At 37.5% G+C, this 20,047-nt stretch overlaps 2 protein-coding genes across 3 annotated transcripts; both read left to right on the top strand.

The window, feature by feature from the left end:
• The first annotated feature begins 446 nt into the window (after nucleotides 1-446).
• On the top strand, nucleotides 447-8,418 carry LOC120294454 (probable serine/threonine-protein kinase PBL23). The gene is made up of 11 exons (XM_039314546.1): nucleotides 447-618; nucleotides 868-995; nucleotides 2,403-2,500; nucleotides 2,704-2,862; nucleotides 3,189-3,631; nucleotides 3,787-3,947; nucleotides 4,064-4,137; nucleotides 4,239-4,386; nucleotides 4,486-4,635; nucleotides 4,770-4,827; nucleotides 8,099-8,418. Exons 1-11 carry the CDS (start codon nucleotides 447-449, stop codon nucleotides 8,416-8,418), a joined length of 1,911 nt encoding a protein of 636 aa, XP_039170480.1.
• On the top strand, nucleotides 8,332-14,877 carry LOC104449657 (ACT domain-containing protein ACR3). Of its 2 annotated transcripts, XM_010063889.3 has the most exons (10): nucleotides 8,332-8,816; nucleotides 9,368-9,416; nucleotides 10,692-10,783; nucleotides 10,941-11,057; nucleotides 11,203-11,248; nucleotides 12,233-12,347; nucleotides 12,436-12,503; nucleotides 12,708-13,328; nucleotides 13,952-14,056; nucleotides 14,224-14,877. In XM_010063889.3, exons 4-10 carry the CDS (start codon nucleotides 10,987-10,989, stop codon nucleotides 14,548-14,550), a joined length of 1,353 nt encoding a protein of 450 aa, XP_010062191.1. In that variant the 5' UTR covers nucleotides 8,332-8,816; nucleotides 9,368-9,416; nucleotides 10,692-10,783; nucleotides 10,941-10,986; the 3' UTR covers nucleotides 14,551-14,877. The 2 variants fall into 2 exon arrangements, with proteins under 2 accessions (XP_010062191.1, XP_010062192.1); XM_010063890.3 differs by lacking the exon at nucleotides 9,368-9,416.
• Nucleotides 14,878-20,047: the final 5,170 nt, after the last annotated feature.

Genomic DNA, 20,047 nt, shown 5'->3' with positions numbered 1-20,047 from the left:
AGAAAAGGTTAGGAGCATGGGGTTGAGGGTTCTTGTAATTGAAGGTAGTCAAACATCTACTTCATTATGCGCCTCGACGGCAGGCATTCTTAACTTGTTATGAACGATGATCCGAATATTCAGTAGCATCTCTAGGGAAAATCCTACGAATCTTCCTCGTCCCTCCAAGGTGACACCAAGAGAGACGACCTAATTGAAGGAAAATGGAAAGAGAGTGAAAATTTTCCGTTTCTTGATCAAAACTCATTGGATAGCCAGTCCTGATCTCCGCTCATAATTCTAGTCTTTTCTATACTCATTCCACAAGCTGAATTCGTCAATATGATCCTCTATATATTCTGTTATCTGTTAACCCAATTTTGATATGAACTGAGATATTGGTAAGTAGTTGGATATTTTTCTTATTGAGCTTTGCTTCTCGAGTGATCATCAAGCAATTGCGTCCCATGGAGACTCCTACTTCTCCATCCCATGTTATCGTCGCGTATGATGCTACTAAAGTCCGCAATGAGCACGAATTCACGGTGACGCTCCACAACATGCAAACGAGAGGTGACATTCTTCGAGGAGGTGACACCATTGTCATGCTCGGGGTGCTACATAAGGTGCAACACCCTAGTAAGTATCTACGTATCACGTTCTCGGATTGCGATCAATTCAGCAATGGTTTAACAAATCAGAAAATCCATCAACATTCAAAGTTTGATTTGCTTTGGACGCTTTCTTAGTCTTTGACCTCATTGTTCTTAATTTTTTGAGTGTATCATCAATTCTTAGAGAAAGGTCAAAGTTTTTTCCATCAGAAGAAGAAAATTCAACGTTCCCTGTGAGTTTATGATTGAGGATTTGTTGTTTGCCTCGGCATAGTGGGATATCACCTTGCAACCACACCAGATGTTTCTTCGGTTCGTGCAGTGGAGGAAGAAGTCTCCAAGAAGATAGAGACTTTTGAACACATGTTACTGGGGTGTGCTGAGAACTGTGAAGACCAACGGGTAATATTTTACTTCTTGAAGAATCGTATACTTTCTATTTCAACTGTTCATAGCTGAATTGATGTTACATATACTTCATAGATTTTTTCCATGAGACAACCCAGGAGGTAAACAATGAGAACCCACAATTTTGTTAGACACATAACCATGCGAGAATACAAATATAGGGAAAATCATCCACAAAGGCCTAAACCTATTATATTTTTACCAATTTAGTTCTAAACATTTTAATTTTGTCAATTGAATCATAAATCTTTCAACATTTTGCCAATTGAATCTATCCGATCAATTTTGATGGGAATTCACTGATGTGGATGCCGATTGTCTTAGTAACATAGTTAACGCTGATGTAGATAAATTTTTTTTTAATTTTTTTAATATATCTTTTGAATTTTTTTATTTTTAAATTTTTTTTTCTTTCTTTATCTTTTTTCCCCCTTTTTTCCTCCGGTCGATCGCCCAACCTTTGGCAACTAGTCAAAGGCCAAAATTGGCAAGGATTAGCCTCACTGGGATTTGGCGAGGGGCGACATCGCCAACCTTGCTAGAGGCCACAAGAGTCGACCTTGCAGGCCTCAGGTGAGGCTGACCCTCATTGGCTTTGTCCAAGGCTGGCGAGAGTGACCTCACTTAGGCTGACCCTCGTTAATCATGGCCTCTAGTTGGTCGCTGGAGGTTGGGCAACTGGCCAAAGGAAAAAATAGAAAAAAATAAAAAGAAATAAATAGTATAAATAATTTAAAATTTTTGAAAAATATTTAGAAAATTAATAAAATTTGTTCATGTTAACACTAATCATGCCACGTAGGAGAATCACTATCTATGTTAGAGAATTTCAACTAAAATTCGTTGGATTGACTCAATTAACAAAAATGAAAAAGGTTTATGACTCAATTGACAAGGTTAAAAAGTTTATGACTAAATTGATAAAAGTGCAATAGGTTTAAGACTTTTTAGACAATTTATGTAGAATGTCAACTCAAAGAAAACAAATTCCATAGATTTACCTATGACATACACTTAATTTTTAATGAGAACACATAAGCATACTAATAAATGCATGATTACCTGAGCCATGATGGTATCATTGTAAGTGATCAATGAAATCAATGTCTCGGTCTTTCTATATGATTCATATTGCAACACGTATAGAAATTAGGATTTCTCTACTTTTCCTACTATTGATACATATATCCCTAAATATAGGATGTCATTACTTGAATGTTGGAAATTGCTGTTGTTTTATCAAAACTTTAGGGTTTTGAGCTTAGGGTTTAGGGTTTTAGGGTTTTAGAGGTTTAGGATTTATTGAAATGAGCTAGGAGAACAACATTGTTCTCCATTACAAACATAGCTATTCAGAGGGATAGGGCTAATCATTCTTCCCATGTACTTTTTGTAATTCAGATAAATCTTGAAGTTAAAATAACAGCAGGATACCCACTTAAGCAAGTGATTCTGCAAGAAGTCATGACCTGCAAACCAACTTGTGTCATTCTTGACAGGTATATAACGCTACTTTACTTGCATTTCACTGCTTAATACATCATCTAAAATGACCCCCAAAAAAAAAAATTCTCTTATACATTTTGCGAATTCATCATCTCCTTGAGCATAAATGTCAAATGATTTTCTTACATAAAAGGTTTTCGCACTGGCCTGGCATGTAATTATGGAGATACTGTATTTTTGTTGATAATCTTGACAGGCACTTAAGACGGGACTTGAGGTTTTACCTAAAACAGATTCCTTGCAAAGTTGCAATTATTCAAGATAGTCTGTCGGTGGATGTTTTGAGGCCTGAAACCGCAATCGACACGGACTCAATGGAGCACAAGTCATTCTACTCTATTACTAAATCCGTTCTGTCAGTTGCTAGCCAAGTCGGGGAGATCACAGAGCAATCCAATATTTACCATGGGACTGAATCCTTGACAAATAATGCTACACAAGGCTCTGGCATGCTCAAAGACAAGACGAATTCATCTGATTTAGAGACTTGTTTTATGAATGAAAAAACTGGTAACATCCTATTACTCTTTAATAGTATGTTTATGGAAGCATATGTCTAATCTTTAAGCATAGTATAAATTTGCTCATCCTGTTTTAAGTCATTGTTTGTTTCTGAATATAAATTCACTTGAGATAAAATAATTGTTTTGGTTTCTTTTTTTCTTTTTGTGTTTCAGAAAGGCCGACTAAAGAGGAGAACAATATCATCTCAATCTATCAAGGCATCCAGAAAAAGACCGCCTCTCGGGGCAGATTCTCAGAAGCGCCGATCCTTTGTTCAAGTTGTGGCACACGGACCAAACTATACATTAAGGATGCTATGCCTTTCAGCTTCAATGAGATACAGCTCGCAACCCAGGATTTTTCAAAGGATAATTTGGTTGGAGAAGGTGGGTATGGCTACGTCTACAAGGGCCAGCTCAAAGACGGTCAGGAGATCGCGGCGAAGGTGCGGAAGGAGGCTAGCACGCAAGGTTTCATGGAGTTCAATTCTGAGATACACGTGCTGAGTTTCGCGCGCCACAAGAACATTGTGATGCTGTTGGGCTACTGTTGCAAGGAGAACCTCAATGTGTTGGTGTATGAATACATCTGCAACAAATCCCTCGACTGGCATCTATTTGGTAATTGATGTTTCCTTAATTTGAAACCTAAACCAAAATTGGATTTATCATTCTTGTTAGTCACGAGAAAAGAATATGACAAATTCTGTGTGTATAATAATGTCTAAATCATCTGTTTCAGTCTAAGAATTACTTGAGAAGTGCCTTTTTCGTAGACAATCCAACAAGTGTCTTAGAGTGGCATCGCCGATATGCGATAGCCATTGGAACAGCAAAAGGTCTGCGCTTTCTACACGAAGAGTATCGCGGTGGCCCGATAATTCATCGCGACATGCGACCCGGCAACATATTGCTCACGCACGACTTCGTGCCCATGGTAACTTTTTGCCAATTCAAGTTGTTCCTATTTACCAAATTAAATCCATGCCTTTGCAATGTGTTAGGTTAATCAAATGTTTCTGGGTCCGATTAAACTTCCTGGTTTTCACACAGCTAGGTGACTTTGGCCTAGCTAAGTGGAAAACAAGTGATGATCCAGAGCACACAAGGATTCTTGGAACATTAGGGTGAGGATTGATTTGTCATTGAAGTGCATTATTAGAAAAAGAGTTGCACGTTCTAATGCTTAGTTTCCAGTTAAAGCTAAGATTTTCTTTCAAACATGTAGGTACTTGGCACCGGAATATGCAGAGAATGGGATGGTTTCCATAAGAACAGATGTGTATGCATATGGGATGGTTCTCTTACAACTCATATCAGGGCGTAAGGTAGTTGATCCTAAGAGTGACAAGCCACATCAGTCTCTGAGACAGTGGGTACGTTCGTTCATTGCTTTGGTCTTCAATGTTAATTTGGTCCTAAACATCTTATATATCTTTTCGTTTTCTCCCCCTTGTAATTGAGCGACATTGCAGGCGGAACCACTCCTCGAGAAGATGGAACTGCACGAACTCATCGATGATCGGATCGGTGAGTGTTACGACACATACGAGCTCTACCTCATGGCCAAAGCGATACACTTGTGCCTGAAAAGGAATCCCGAACTAAGACCCTCGATGGGAGAGGTAATTTCTCTTGATGTTTTGGGATAATTTCCCTTTTATTACGATTTGAGAATCCACCTAGACATGTAATTTTTTTTTAAAAAAATTTCTCACTATGAGATTCATATGAAAAGAGTCCTTTGCTGCTGTTATAGGTTGTGCAGATCCTCGAAGGGAAGCCCAATCGAATGCACAACTGGAGGGAGCATCAAAGTAATCATCTTTAGTTTCTTCTTAAGTTTCCCTTCAATGTTGTCGGAGCTACATCTTATGACAGAACTGCTAAAAGCAAACACCATCTCCCTCCAAACAATAATAAGTGCCCGCCTTTTGCATCATGGGGATGTAGGTCAACCCCTCGCTGCATCTCTCTGTACGCGGAGGGCAAATACCCACATGCAAAAAAAAAAAATTGGGAAAAAAAAATCCATGCTTTAGGTCCATATGTTATGAATCAAAATTAATTTGTAACAATCCAATGTTCTACTTTGTAGTCTTAGGAGCACAATTTTGGTATCACTCGACTCCCTGGGGTTGAGTCTCTATTCATGATTTCATGCATCACTTGTGTTAGGACTCTTAGCCAAAGAATAATATGTCTGTCCAAGTATATACTTTGGGTCCCAAAATGTTTGGGTCCTCGTGTTAAGAATTTTCGCACGATCAATTTGCTTTTGAGGAAGTCCGCTATTTACTTCCTCTGGACAAGCTTAAAAATTCTCGAGTGACTTTTTACAACGGTCCCGACTGCGTGCTTCGAGTACCGAGATACCGAGTTTAATAGGATGTGGCTCAACTTCTGCCTTTCATGAATAAGGATCAAAAGCATACTTTCCCTTGAGACTATACCCTATCGTCATCGTAACAACTTGTTGGTCTTGGCCTAAGGTAATTTTCTTTTTCCCATTTCAGTTTCTGTGCCATTCCCCTCATTTTTAGAGAAAAATTCTTCTTACTGTATGAACAAAACAGTATCACGCCTCTGTCTTTCATGACGCTGACTACAAACACTCATGAAATGATTGTTAAAGCTTCTCCTTCATCTTCTCTCTCTCTCTCTCTCGCTCTCGCTCTCTCGTGCCCGATCCATCATCTTCCATCTTCCTGGATGTGCACTCTACCCTCGATGCGCATCTCCACTGCGTTTTTCTTTCCCAATCGCAATTATGTCTCGAGGCATTTTGTGTGTGTGCGGAGTTGACCAAGCACACAGTACTCGGCGAAAGTGGGAACGGTTGCAATAATTGAGTTGGAAAGGTGGAGTTCGGAAATGGGGGAGCAAAAGGGGAGAGGGATGAACAGAAATGGTTGAAATCGTCACCTTGACGACACTGTTTGATGAGACATCGTGATTGTTCTAAAAAATCGTTGGTACCCCACCAGCACGAGATGCTATAGAGTTGCATGAGGGCATCTCTTGAGATCATCTGCATCCAAAATGAGAAAGAACCCGTCTTCTTTACCATTGCTTTTGGTATCTTTAGGCCTCTTAGACCACTCTAGTAACCTTATCTCAAATCACGGAAGTCTTCTAACCCTATAACAATCGGGTTGTTTTAGGTTTTTCTGTACGATCTCGAACTTTGATTAATATAATTCAACAATTGAAAAGCCCTTAATTAGATTTATCCTCGTATTTTAAAGGTAAGGAGTTATACCGATAGCACAAATCATATGAATTCCTTTCTTCTTTGCACAAACAATCTTTACATGAAAATGACGACTAATTAGAGATTAGAGAATGAAGTTTTACTTTTGCGTAAATAAATTATATATAAATCATCACGTGTTGTGTGCTTGAATAGGAAATATAGAATCATTTTGCCGGACGAATATGATGATGCATAAAGTAAAAAAAGAAATAAATAAAGGAATCATCATGGGCTATGTCATAACCATTCATTAAAAAATGAAGCAATCTCGGGTAGATGGACCTTCTCAAATTACCACAAAAATGAGGGATCCATGCCATGTCATGGCGAATCAAATGGTTGGGGAATTTTGATTAATCATGAACAAGGGGTGGTGGAGCGAGGGAGGGCCTTGATCCACTCAAAATAAGGGAAAAAGCCAGACAAAGACAGGGTCCAATTTGACAGCAACACTTGGCAGCCCTTTGCATCTTCTACGGTTGCCCACATTTTTATTCTCTTGAAACCTTTATAATTCATTTTTCTTGATCGAATCCTGATTTTGGAAAAGATATGTTGAAAAAGATGTTTCTACTCACTTCTCAGGGGATATATAAATGACGTCCCGAACAAAAATTATCACAAGACAAATAATATATCAAAATAGATACTTTTTTGCAAGTGGCTAGAATGAAATCAATAGAGAATATGAATGATGTAAGATTCGTAAAATAAGTTCAGAAAATAAAGGTATCCCACATTTAATTTGGTGGAACCTTTTCATGGATACCTAGTAGTTGATGCCTTTGTGTATTGTTGAGCATTGCTTTTGGCTTAGTTCCATCTTTTCCCCATTTCTTTGATGTCTTTTTCGGATTTATCTAAGTTCCATTCCCTTTTCTTTTATTTATCTTATTGAAATACTTTGCCTCTACATAAAATTTAAGGTAATAACGAGATTTTTTTTTATGTGAACAAAGGAGTAAGCATATTTGTTCCTTCCATTTCTCATTTCTTTAATCCATTGATATTTAATTTACATGAACGGATTTTTATTTTTTGTTTAAAAAAAAAATCTAGAGACAAATGAGCTATATCAAATGGAAAGAAAATGAAAGAAATATCAGCAATACATATATATATATATATATATATATATATATATATATATATATATATATATATATATATAATACATAGACAGAAGATAGAGAGAGAGAGAGATTCTCAATCTATATGAAATGTTAGATTAGTTTGATCACATATGGTTTCGCCAAATTGACATATCTATTTGATTTATTCGAGTTAAGTGCAAGAAATAAATTTGGTTTTTTTTTTTTCAATAAATATGGATTTTTTCCTAATGTTTTATAGTTTTGTCCTCCACTATTCAACATTTAGAAAGGTTTCATCAGAAATGTTGGTTGGCACTCGTTAGCTAATTAATAAATATAATTTCTTAGTTCTTATAGTTAATACCAATTAAAAAAAAAAAAAAAAAAAAACCTAAATTATTCTTTGTTGTGATACAAATATTCCGAAACTTTTTTCATATTACAAAAACCCTAAACTTGTCCAATGTGACACAAATATCCCAAACCAATATTACATATAGAGCATTCATTTCAATTCCATTTAGTGTATATTCGTCACAATTGTATAAATTCTAAAGTATTCGTTTTGTTTCATAGTGGTAAATTTTGTGTTTTTTGTGATGCAAAAGGAAAGTTTGCGGTATTTGTCTTACAATTTTCGGTGATACTAACTCAATTTTTATACCGTATCATTTACATTTTCAACCAAGTATGTTTATTAAGTGTTTATTAAGAGTGAAGATTATGTGCCTCCGATAGTGATCAGGGCTATGGAGAACGACGGCCAGCACATGTCTGGTCCAGACGGCAAAGAACGAAGCCCCACCCGCATATTCCCTCCAAGCGCGACGTCTCTTGCACGCAGCATCTGGCGCCCACTTGGAGGCGCCTCGGCCGCCCGCCTCCCCCGTCGGGGGCGGGGGCGCGTGAGGGACAGGCGGCCCGCGGGCGAGTCGTCCACGGCGGAGCAATCCGATTCGCTCCCGGTTGATGAGGTTGGTGGTGGGGGTTGTGACAGACAAATGTTTGGTCGCCGCGTCATTAGCAGCAGAGCATCATCCTACTCTCAGTTGTCTTAACGACCCGCCAGAGGGCAAAAAAAAGCTGATATATTTAAAGAACAGCGCCACTCCAGATCCACGCAATCTCTCATGGTTCCTTCCATATTATATTATGCACGCCACAGAGACAGAGAGAGGGAGAGATGGGTTGTGTTGTTGTGATGGGGGGGAAGTGGTAATCCAACGTAGAAAGCGGGGGGGATCAAATCGAAAAACCCAAAAAGGGACGTCGAAAGCTGAGGTACTAGAATTGCCAATTTTTAAAATGGGCAGAACCAGAGTAGTGGAGGGGTGGGCTCGTGCTTGACATTTACAGGGCGGAGCGCTCTGCGGTGCTGTGGTTTGGGGCGCGCAGTAACGATCTCTCTGGCGAAAATGTGAAGAGACGAGACAAAAAGTTCCGTCCTTTGCCGCAGGTACGAGCTTTCTGCACGGGTGCTTCTCCTCCTCTGTTCTCTCCTCTGTTTTTCTTTTTCTTTTCTTTTTTTTCCCCATTCGCCTGTTCTTTCTGTACTCTCGAGTTGAAGATTAAAAACCCAGAAGTGGATGGCTGTTTCATTTGGAAATGTCGTGACTTTATCTGTATGATTTGAGTGTCATTGCCATGAATTTGTTCTTGGGATGAGGTGTGTTAGCTTTTTAAGTTTGCTTCTTCCTAGTTGACGCTCGGCTTTATCCATTTTCTGTGTCATTACGCGACTTCTTTTTTTCCCCCACTTTATTTCCGTTTTTGGTGAATTGAGTAGTAGGTCCATCAATTCCCTCGTTTTGCTCCAAGTTTCCATTCAAAGACATTACTTCATTTCCAGGAATTCAATTCCCCCAAGATTTTTGAGCTGGCACCGTTCTGGAACATATTTTATAGTCACTCTCTCTCTCTCTCTCTCTCTCTCTCTCTCTCTCTCTCTCTAGTTGCTTTAGTTGAGAACTGAAGAAATTGCGATGCTCTGTTCTTGGGAAAACGCAGGTTTCTTTCTTGGCCAATTTGCGGTAGAAGTGAATTCTCAGAATAATTGGTAAGTACTGTTCCTGATGATAACGAGCAACTCGATCGTATAGTTCACGCCATGTAGTGAGAAAATTTACTTCTCAAAGGAATTATCCCTGGGCAAAAGACGTTTTCTTTCCCTTCTTCTTTTACGCAAAATGGAGTGTGGAAACTTCAAGCAGCCGATTCTGGAATAAGTACTGTGAATTGGATAGAGAAGCATGGAAGGAATTCTAATTTTCTGGGGATCTTGTTTGAACTTTTTATGGTTAACAAGTGGGAATAACAATGAATAGGAAATTGTTTTCTTGCCCCAAGAAAACAACAAAAGTGATAAGGAAAGCAACGGCGGCTGTGTTGTCCATTTTGTTGACCACTTGCAAAGACAGCTTGCCAAGAAACTCTGATAACCTGTTGCTTCTCGTGATTGCAATGATGCTTTGCCACAAACTTCCAAATAGGTAATTACTAATTAGGTAATTACTAATTATTAGGTAAGCATAACGGCGGCTGTGTGTCTCATTGTGCCATAATTATTAGGTAATTACTAATTAGCATCCGTCCTTGTTTAAGTGCAAAATCTGGGAATTTACAGCTTGTTCCATACAAAGTATTCTTAATCAGTACAAAATGCTCGGTAGGTAACATTTTGAGGGTGAAAGACAATGCAATGTATGGCAGTTTGCAGTCCACCATAGGTTGATAGATGGATGAAGTAGTCCTTCCAGCGCACTTAGAAATCCCTCAAGGAGGGAGGGGGAGAGAGAGAGAGAGAGAGAGAGAGAGAGATATCTAACTAACCAACAGTTAAATCGTGCTCAGTTGACTTAAGTTGTGCTGGTGTCATTGACAGGTCAATCATTTCTAGACGAAATAGAATCAAGTCGTATGGGGTTGACCTCTCAACTTATTCTTTTCCTGATAATGGGGCATCTTGTACTATTTGCATACTCATTGATTCCTATTGGGTGTAGCAGTGTGCCTATAAGCATTTATTCCGATTGATGTCATAGTTATGAATTTACATGTTTATGGAAGTAGTATCATTTTGTAGATACATTATTTGCTGTGTTCTCTGGTAACCTGTTTGATAAGATGCTGTTTTAACCCAAATAGAACTTCATTAGACAGTATTCCTAGGGATGTATTATCATGACAGTATTCCTAGGGAAGTATTTTTACGTAAGTTCTCATCCGTGTTACTGTTTATTCTCAGTGCAATGCGATGGAACCTTTGGATATTTTGCTGGACCAATTCACTTCAGAATCTTGACCTAGTAATTACTTGATATTATTTGTGCAGATATCAGAGAGTTTGGCCTGGTGATTCTCTGTGCAGATTATGCTATCATGATGTGAGCATATCTTCAAAATACAGAGAGGAGAGCAATTGTGGTAATTCTGAAATTCAGTTTATGGCCTCAAGAAGGTTGTTTGAGTTTGAAAACAAAAAAACCACCTCAACTGGAATGTCCCCTATATGAATAATAAGAGTAATGGGAAATGTTTAACTATATTATTGCTTTGGCAATTCTGATGCACCGTTTTACAGGTTAAAGGAATAGAGACCGCCTTCCTTGTGTGAATTTTTCTTTATAATGGCTAAAGTTTGTTGGCCATACTTTGATCCTGAGTATGAGAACCTCAGCACAAGGATCAACCCTCCAAGGTTCTCTCTCTCTCTCTCTCTCTCTCTCAGTTATTAATGTCCAAGTAATATAGATGAAATATGGGCTTTTTCCATTGTTTCTCACTGTTTTGCATCATTCTTGTTTTCCAACGGGAGCACATTCTTATTTCAATGCCTCTTGCAGGGTGTCTGTAGACAACTCCAGTTGCAGCGACTGCACACTCGTCAAGGTAAGATTTTTCTTACAAGTAAAAAGGTGGGAGGGGCGGGCTACCAACGCTGGGTGTTCCACACCCACAACAGAGTAAATACTTCTGTTGATGACCATTCAGAAATCCATAGCTTTAGCCCTCGACTTATTTGAGTAATAGAAGGCTTCATAAATATTATTGCCTCTTCTCTGAGCTTTTCTTAGGCTCGGTTATTTTGTTATGCAGAACTACAATAAAAACCAACATCTTTGAGAAACCGACGCTTAATACTACAATATATGGCTGAATAAAAGGGATCTCGATCAACTGTGCGATGTTTGCTTGTACAAGTAGGCAAAAGATAGAGAAATCATGTTTTGTTTGTTTCTACACTCCTCTGGCAGCAAAATCGAAGTCTTAATGATGACCAATGAAAATTATGCAAATCTAGGGCAGCTCTCTGGTTTGAAGAGTAGACATCCACATTTGAAACAGAATATACTATCGTCTCGAATTTTGTGCTAATCTAGGGACGGGCTAGCAACGCTGGGTGTTCCACACCCACAACAGAGTAAATACTTCTGTTGATGACCATTCAGAAATCCATAGCTTTAGCCCTCGACTTATTTGAGTAATAGAAGGCTTCATAAATATTATTGCCTCTTCTCTGAGCTTTTCTTAGGCTCGGTTATTTTGTTATGCAGAACTACAATAAAAACCAACATCTTTGAGAAACCGACGCTTAATACTACAATATATGGCCGAATACAAGGGATCTCGATCAACTGTGCGATGTTTGCTTGTACAAGTAGGCAAAAGATAGAGAAATCATGTTTTGTTTGTTTCTACACTCCTCTGGCAGCAAAATCGAAGTCTTAATGATGACCAATGAAAATTATGCAAATCTAGGGCAGCTCTCTGGTTTGGAAGAGTAGACATCCACATTTGCATAAACAGAATGTACTATCGTCTCGAAATTTGTGCTAATTTGGATACATGATAACCATGCTTTGTGATATCCAGGTTGATAGCATGAATAAACCAGGGATACTGCTAGAAGTTGTACAGATATTATCTGACCTTGATCTTATCATCACCAAAGCCTACATCTCCTCTGATGGAGGATGGTTTATGGACGGTATGAGTCTGCTAAAGATTCTAGAATTCGAGTCATTCATAGCAATCTCATTATGAGTAGTGATGTTTAATTTTCTTTGAATTGACAGTGTTTCATGTCACCGATCACCACGGAAAGAAAATCACGGATTCTAAAACCATTGACTACATAGAGAAGGTAAATTGTTTTCACTGTTTCTTGAATCTGCATTTACTGCTTTCTTCGTGTCTGAAAAAGAGAAAACATAGTGTCTCTGAAATAGGTTTCACTGAGAGGTCTTTCACTTAATGAGGAAGAAAAGTGAGACACCATTTTCTTCACATGAATCCTCTACTTTCTAACATTCTAAAATGGAATCCTCTGATGTATTGTTTCCCACAGGCTTTAGGTCCAAATGGCCACCACACAGATCGAACCAAGACATGGCCGGGCAAAAAAGTTGGAGTGCACTCAATTGGTGATCACACAGCTATTGAGCTCATTGGCAGAGACCGCCCAGGTCTCCTATCCGAAATCTCAGCCATCCTAGCAAACCTTGACATTAATGTGGTAGCTGCTGAAGTTTGGACGCACAATAGGAGAATAGCCTGCGTCCTTTATGTCAATGATAAGATTAACTGCCGTGCAGTGGATGATCCAAACAGACTATCGATAATGGAAGAGCAGCTCAAAAACATCATCCGTGGGTATGATGATGATGAAAATGTGGGCCGCACCAGTTTCTCCATGGGATTCACGCATGTTGATCGGCGACTGCACCAGATGTTTTTTGCCGATAAGGATTATGAAAATTGCGGAGTGACAGCTAGTGCAGACGATTATTCTTCCTTGATGAAACCCAAAATCACCATTGAGCATTGTAAGGAGAAGGGGTATTCAGTGGTGAGTGTGAGATGCAAAGACCGAGCGAAGCTACTTTTTGACATAGTGTGCACGCTCACAGACATGCAGTATGTTGTTTCTCATGCTACTATCTCGTCTGATGGCCCAGATGCATTACAGGTAATTCCTTGATAAATTTTCCCAATTAGTTAGTCCATCATCAACTTTCTCCTTGCAGTACAGACATGGAGAGACTACTCCCAAATGAAACAAAATTGGTCATTCATACTGGCATCCACAGGCAAAATTAATTTAATTGCATTGTCTGATATGGCTTGGCAGCACTGAATCATTGAAATTGTTATGCATCAGTACGTTCAGCAATAGCATCAGTGGTGTAAACTTAGACCTTGATGTCCTTCAGAAGATGACATTGATTAGCTTGAGTATTTTATCTTCTACACAATGCCTACTTGCTCATTGGTCTGATTGGCATAGTCAAATATCCAAACTGAAAGTGTAATATTGGATTCTTGGAGTGAGATAACCCATGGGCAGGAAAGATTGAAGAATTACCAAAAAGGTCCAAGTGAAAGACTTCAAAAATTCTGTTGTTTAAATGCCAACGTCATCCTCTGTAAACTCCTCCCAGGAATGTTGGATGCGCTGCTTAGTGTGTCATTCATTTTCCAGTATGAACATTTAATTATGGTAGTTTGTTCAACAAATTACTTTGCGATCTGTGGCTTAACTTGATCAGTTGAATCGTGAATATGTGCTGAGTTGGTTTTATAATCTTTCAGGAGTATTACATTCGTCATATGGATGGTTGCACTCTTGATAGTGAAGGTGAGAAGGAAAGGGTCATAAAATGTCTGGAAGCTGCAATTCAGAGAAGAGTAAGCGAGGTGCGTGAGAATGCTCACAAAAGTAAAATTGAGAAGACCTCCCATATCACTTACTTACACTTCAATGTAGATATGCAACCAAGGAAGAAAATTTTCAATTTTGAAATTTTTTTAAGTCCTGTAGTCATCCTCTTATCGCATTCTGTCTACATGTTGAGATATTTCAGGGTTTAAGCCTAGAGCTATGTGCAAAAGATAGAGTAGGACTGCTATCTGAAGTGACGAGGATCCTGCGAGAGAATGGGCTGTCAGTTTCGAGAGCAGGAGTCACCACGGTCGGGGAGCAAGCCATGAATGTGTTCTATGTGAGAGATTCCTCTGGAAATCCTGTGGACATGAAAACCATTGAGGCGCTTCGCAAGGAAATCGGACATACGATGATGCTGAACGTGAAGAAGGTACCGGCCAGTGGGAGCGCCAAGGCTCCTGAGTCCAGTAATTGGGCCAAAACAAGCTTTTTCTTCGGGAATCTGCTAGAGAGATTCTTGGCTTGAAAACCAATAAGAAGCAAAGAATGTCCTTAGAGGTTGGTAACGAGCACCCTCCAAATGTATAGAGAATAAGCCATTTGTTGACAAATTGTTGGCATGGCCGTGCTTCCTTTCATCCATGGTGAGAACTGTAAGATATGATGCTTGAAGTATGATTTGCTTTAATTTGCTTGGATCTTTTCTGGCTTTATGGCCGGAAATATCAAAAGCTAGCATATAAACTCGTCGCTTGTCCTTAGAATCCTTGACTTGGCAACCTACCTCTCTTAGGAAATGTGTGAATAATTTCTGGTTCTTCTCATGCGAGGCAGTACAAGATTCTCCTATGCAGATTCTTTCTTTTTCTACTTTTTTGTTGCTAGTCTTTGATACAATCAGAAAAATCATAAGCCTTCAAAATCGTGGAGGGTGGAAGTAGGACATAATTCAGATACAGAATCTTATGAAATCTGAGAAATTCTTTTACCTGCTTTTTCTTCAGTGCACCTTTAGGTAGTCTTATAAATAAATCTCAGTCAAACATTTGCTGCTTAAAGGCAAAGAATGTACATGATTAATGCTTCCGATAAGGTGCTCTTTATTGACATCCAGTTCTTGCAAACTGAACTAGCTTTCATGTTCATTCCATCTTCTCGAGATTCATCCTAAGCGGAAGTTTGCAGTTCTTTTGCTCTTAAGTCTCAATGCAAGATTGCCTGAACGCTGCCGAATTCGTTGGTTGCTTCTAGCGTGCTACCTTTCAATGCAGGGTCGGATATTCACCACGATTGTTATTTTATTTTTATTCTTTACGTATAATCTTAGATGACATTTTAGGCGGTTCAGAATAATATCTTAGATGATTTATTTTCTTTATTACAGTAACTTTGTTTTTGTGTCTGAATGATGACTTCTTTAAAGTTTGTCAGAATTTGAAGTTTTTTAATCAGTTTTATTTCCATTTTAAATACCACCTCTGACATTCGGAATTTGAGAATAACATGAAGAGTTCATCTCCGTGCGCCTCGAGCAGGTTGTGCATTCACACATCCTTGCGAGCTCGATTCTGTGTCGCGGGTTGTGTTTCACCGCCATAACCTTTCGTATCAATTCAGCTCTGGGGTATTTCAAGTCATGCAATACAAGATAAAAGAGCAATTCTGTCGATGCACATACTCTGAAGTAAAGTACCATTTTTTGGCTTAGATGGTCGGCTTAGGATCGAATTCATTCAATAACCATCTCTCCCAGCAGGAGCCTCGGGATGGCATAAAACCACAGCAATCCCAAAACACCATTTGTTCAGTTCTGATGTATCTATCAATGTATATATCTTTCACACTCACGTGAACGGTGTCAAGTCAGCCGTCGGAAACACATCGAAAAACCATTTCCCCCCGAAGTGCTAGATGACACAAGAAAATGACATTAACAGAGGGAGAAAAGAACAAAGGCATAAAAAACTGCCAACAGCATCCTGACACCTCAAATGCGTATGCACGAATTCTCAGGCCTTGTTCCCCATTTCAATCATTTCCTTCTTTTGCAACCACTCATGCACGGGGCATGTGATGATGCATGAGGACGAGAACTTGTGCTGGATACACGATCGGCCCGCCCCGCGGGATCAGTCGGGGACAAAAACGGGTTCGAGGGGGAAAGAGAATAGATCGAGATATCATTAAAAAGTTGGCGGAGTATCGGGGCTAGAATACAAGAGAAAAAAAAGATAAAGGAAGGAATGCGATGGTACGGTGAAGATAGATAGACAGAGAAAAAGAAAGGGGTTGCAGAACGTATCTAACATCGACAGCCATTGATGGAGCATTTCGAAGGACCCACCGGACCACTATGGATGATGGGCGTTGAAGTTGGGGCTGCATGTGGGTGGCGATGATAAAATCTTAATATTTTCTTGCTTTGTGCATTACTGCAATCGCCAACTTTCCGTACTTTGATTGCTTTTGGCCTAGCCTAGCATTTCATTTCGCCCTCCAATTTTTTTTTTTAAATATATATTATATATATGTACAGATATAACACCTAACACCCTTTATGTAGCACCAGCGACATACCCCATGCGTCGTACGGATTTAGAAATATAGCTTGTACATAATTCTATATATTGTTTTTTTTTTATATGAACTTCCGTTAGAGAAATAATACATACAGAAGTATAAGAATTTTTTTTTTTTTTTTGCATCGATCAAATTTTCCGCTAGGGTTTATAAGGAGTTCTATATAAAGTGGACCCAGATATTCTCCAATTAAAAGAAAACATGACACGTAAGAGAGTGTCGTACTTTTTGAATCATAACATATGAGTACAATGCAATATTTTGAGCACATAAAATGATGCGAGTTAATAAATTAAAATTTCCCTCTCTTGATAATTTTCCTCCATTTGCGGATATCTTCACCTCTGTACTATCGACTGGGCGTATAAAAAGCGGACAAGGTATTTATGTAGAATTTTCACAAGAATAAAATGATTCATCCTCTCCTCTTCAATTGCTTCTCTCTATTTATTGAGAGTTAAAAGACAATTTCTTCGAGATATCTTAGTATTCCGCATGAGCTATCTATGGAGATTCTCCCTTTTCTTTTTACTTATCATTTGATGTCCATCTCGTTTATTTTCGCAAGAGTTTATACATACCTCAAAACTCATAAAATGTGACCAAAATGTATCATAAAAGGAATTGTTAGATATATTGCAGAAGAATTATTATTCAATCAATGTTTTTAAATAAATTTGTAATAATTTTTCACAAAAAAACGCATACCTAGAATTTTCTTTGTTTATTTTTAGAATAAGAATATTGACATATTCCTTCCTTATCGTGGGGAAATTCCATTACCAAAATCGGTTGTAAATATATTTCACATATATTGATAAAGCAAACCAAAATATGCTTCGCAACGTTGTCAATATTAATTGGGTTGTATATGATTTTTTATTTTTTGTCTCTTACTCATGTCACGATATTTAATGAAATATAGATATTCATGTCACAATAGTGAAAAATTGGAGACCCCATATTTTAACATTTCTATGAGAATGATATTAAATTGAAAGGAGCATGAGATATTATTTAGAAGTTACAATGGGTATATTTTAAAATACGATGCTTATTATACTTTGAACTTGTCACTGCTGTACATTACTTAAAAAAGAAAACAGAGTGCTAATAGTTGATACAAAAATAGTATTTTAATTCAAAGTTTATTCTGACCAATTTTGATGTGATAAGAAGTATCTTTGATATTCCATTTAATTGTATTTGAATAATCTAAAAGTTAAGCAACGGGTCCTTTGTTCTACGTGCTTGTCGTGTAAGTTTTCAGATATAACTATAAAAAACTATTTCGTTTAGAGTATTCTATAATTATGCATTTTATCATAAGAGTCATGACTAAGATACATATAGCCTTTTTTATTCGCGACACTTACGATATATGGGAAGAATTTAAAATATTTTTTTCTCTAAAACAATCATTAAAAATGGTTCTTACATTTGCTAAAGTTTGCTTCTATTTATTTTTAAGCATTCATTTATTTACCAAAACGATAAGTAATTTTTAAAATTTTCCCTATAATATCATTTATCCGTGAGATATCTGCCAATAATTTTGGATGCAGGATACGTACGTGCAATCATGGAAGTGGAAGATAACTATCATCTTGGAATATTAATTTTTAAGCATTTAGTTTCTCTTTCAAAAAATTATATGCATGAATTTGTTCCGTTTACCGTTTCTTTTATCATGCGGTTTGACGCAAAATTTTGTTCTCATCAACTTGGAAAATTATTACAATTTTACTACTAATAATTGTAAATGCTTAATATATGCAATCATGAAATGTGAACTTTTAAAAATTTATTCTTCTTTATAGCTTATATTTAAGAATTTGTTCCATCGACTCAAAAATTTTGTCCATAGATATTTCAAAAGAATATATATGCGTGACAGTAGATTCATCATTGTGATATGCATATGAACTAGAAATTTGCTAAGATCAAAGATATTAGCTTTTCAAATAATCCTCTAATATTATTTACACGCCAAACATCAGCTAATAATCTAAGATGAAAAATACATATGTATTTGCGTACAATCGTGGAATGTAACTTTTGTCATGTAATATGACCTTTTAATCATTTAGTTTTTCTTTTTATGATTTATATACATGAATTTGTTTCATCAAATTTTTATTTCATTATCTTCAAAATTCAGCCAATTCAACTTAAATGGAAATTTTTTTCTCATCAACTTGAAAAATTATTGCAATTTCACGATCAACAATTTTAGATGAAGATGCAATCACCGAATATAGCTTTTAAACATTCAATTTTTTTTTCAATAACTCATAATTTGGTCCCTCAACCTAAAATTTCAGTTCATATTTCGAAATAAAATTGATATATATGATTATAAATTTATCATCAAAATATTAAGAAAAATAAGGATTTGTTAGGATCAGAAATTTGCTCAAGCTACCATGAAAAGTAATATCGAGATGTTATAATCGAACTTTTTTATGCAGCATCAGTCTTGATGAAATCATTGGCTTTTGAATGTGCGAAAAATTGATAATTAAGGTAGTCCACAATATTGCTTTCTCACTCTCTTTTTCTTTTTCGTGGGTTTCAATGTCATTTGCTCAATCTTGATGAGTTAGGCATGCTATGCAGCAACCTTTTTATGGTGCCGAAAGGACCATAGGCTTTTGGAATTTTTGTCGTCACCCCAGATCAAATCAATCAGGGGCAAAGGATTTGACTAACGTACTTGACAAGAATTCTCGGGCGCAATTCGTTTGGTGCATAAATGCGGGGATTGGATCTCGCTGCGAAACAAACGGGAAGAAAAATGATATGACGAAATCTAAAGATTCTTACATATCTCTACACGTCTCTATCATCAGATTAAACTAAGCACTATGAAAAAAGAATTCAAGAAAAGAAAAAAGCCCATGAAAAAGTTCAGACCAGGGAATGTAATCGGAATGTGTAGATCTTTAATTGGCAACTTTTTTTCTTGAAAAGTGGAATCGAGTTGTTTTGATGGTACAATTGAAAATTGATTATTTCATGTTGTATTTCTTGGATGGACGGTTGAAACTTGATTAAATTTTCTCTTAATCTTGTAGAATTTATTTGGATTTATATAGAGATCTAAAACTAAGCCGTGCCAATAAAAAGATTTAAAATTTTATTTTATTTTGCACATATGTGTATGTGGAATGTAGGACTTGATGCACTAAATAAAAGGTCTAAAATTCGATTTTTTTTTTGGGTACACGCATGCTGGAGCGATGGGATGCTTTTTCATGTTTTATTGCCTACCCGAAGAGAATCGCTTGAGGCCCCATCTATTCATGGTAATTTCCTCTCTCTCCACCATTCCATCTTTGTCAATGGAAAACAAAAGTTGGTCTGTTCAAAAAAAAAAAAAATGGAAAACAAAAGTTGATTAAATGCCTTGCTTGACCCTACAATCTAGTTCTCACCGTCGC

Source organism: Eucalyptus grandis, chromosome 6, assembly GCF_016545825.1.
Source record: "Eucalyptus grandis isolate ANBG69807.140 chromosome 6, ASM1654582v1, whole genome shotgun sequence".
Lineage (NCBI taxonomy): Eukaryota > Viridiplantae > Streptophyta > Magnoliopsida > Myrtales > Myrtaceae > Eucalyptus > Eucalyptus grandis.
The sequence above is the reverse complement of the archived record's forward strand: the minus strand, read 5'-3'. Positions and strand labels throughout refer to the sequence as shown.

Coding starts and splice junctions, on each gene's coding strand:
- LOC120294454 (XM_039314546.1), top strand. CDS start 447: ATGGAGACTCCTACTTCTCCATCCCATGTTATCGTCGCGTATGATGCT. Junction 996..2,402: donor AGAACTGTGAAGACCAACGG/GTAATATTTTAC, acceptor TTTGTAATTCAG/ATAAATCTTGAAGTTAAAAT. Junction 2,501..2,703: donor ACTTGTGTCATTCTTGACAG/GTATATAACGCT, acceptor TAATCTTGACAG/GCACTTAAGACGGGACTTGA.
- LOC104449657 (XM_010063890.3), top strand. CDS start 10,987: ATGGCTAAAGTTTGTTGGCCATACTTTGATCCTGAGTATGAGAACCTC. Junction 12,504..12,707: donor CCATTGACTACATAGAGAAG/GTAAATTGTTTT, acceptor TGTTTCCCACAG/GCTTTAGGTCCAAATGGCCA. Junction 13,329..13,951: donor ATGGCCCAGATGCATTACAG/GTAATTCCTTGA, acceptor ATAATCTTTCAG/GAGTATTACATTCGTCATAT.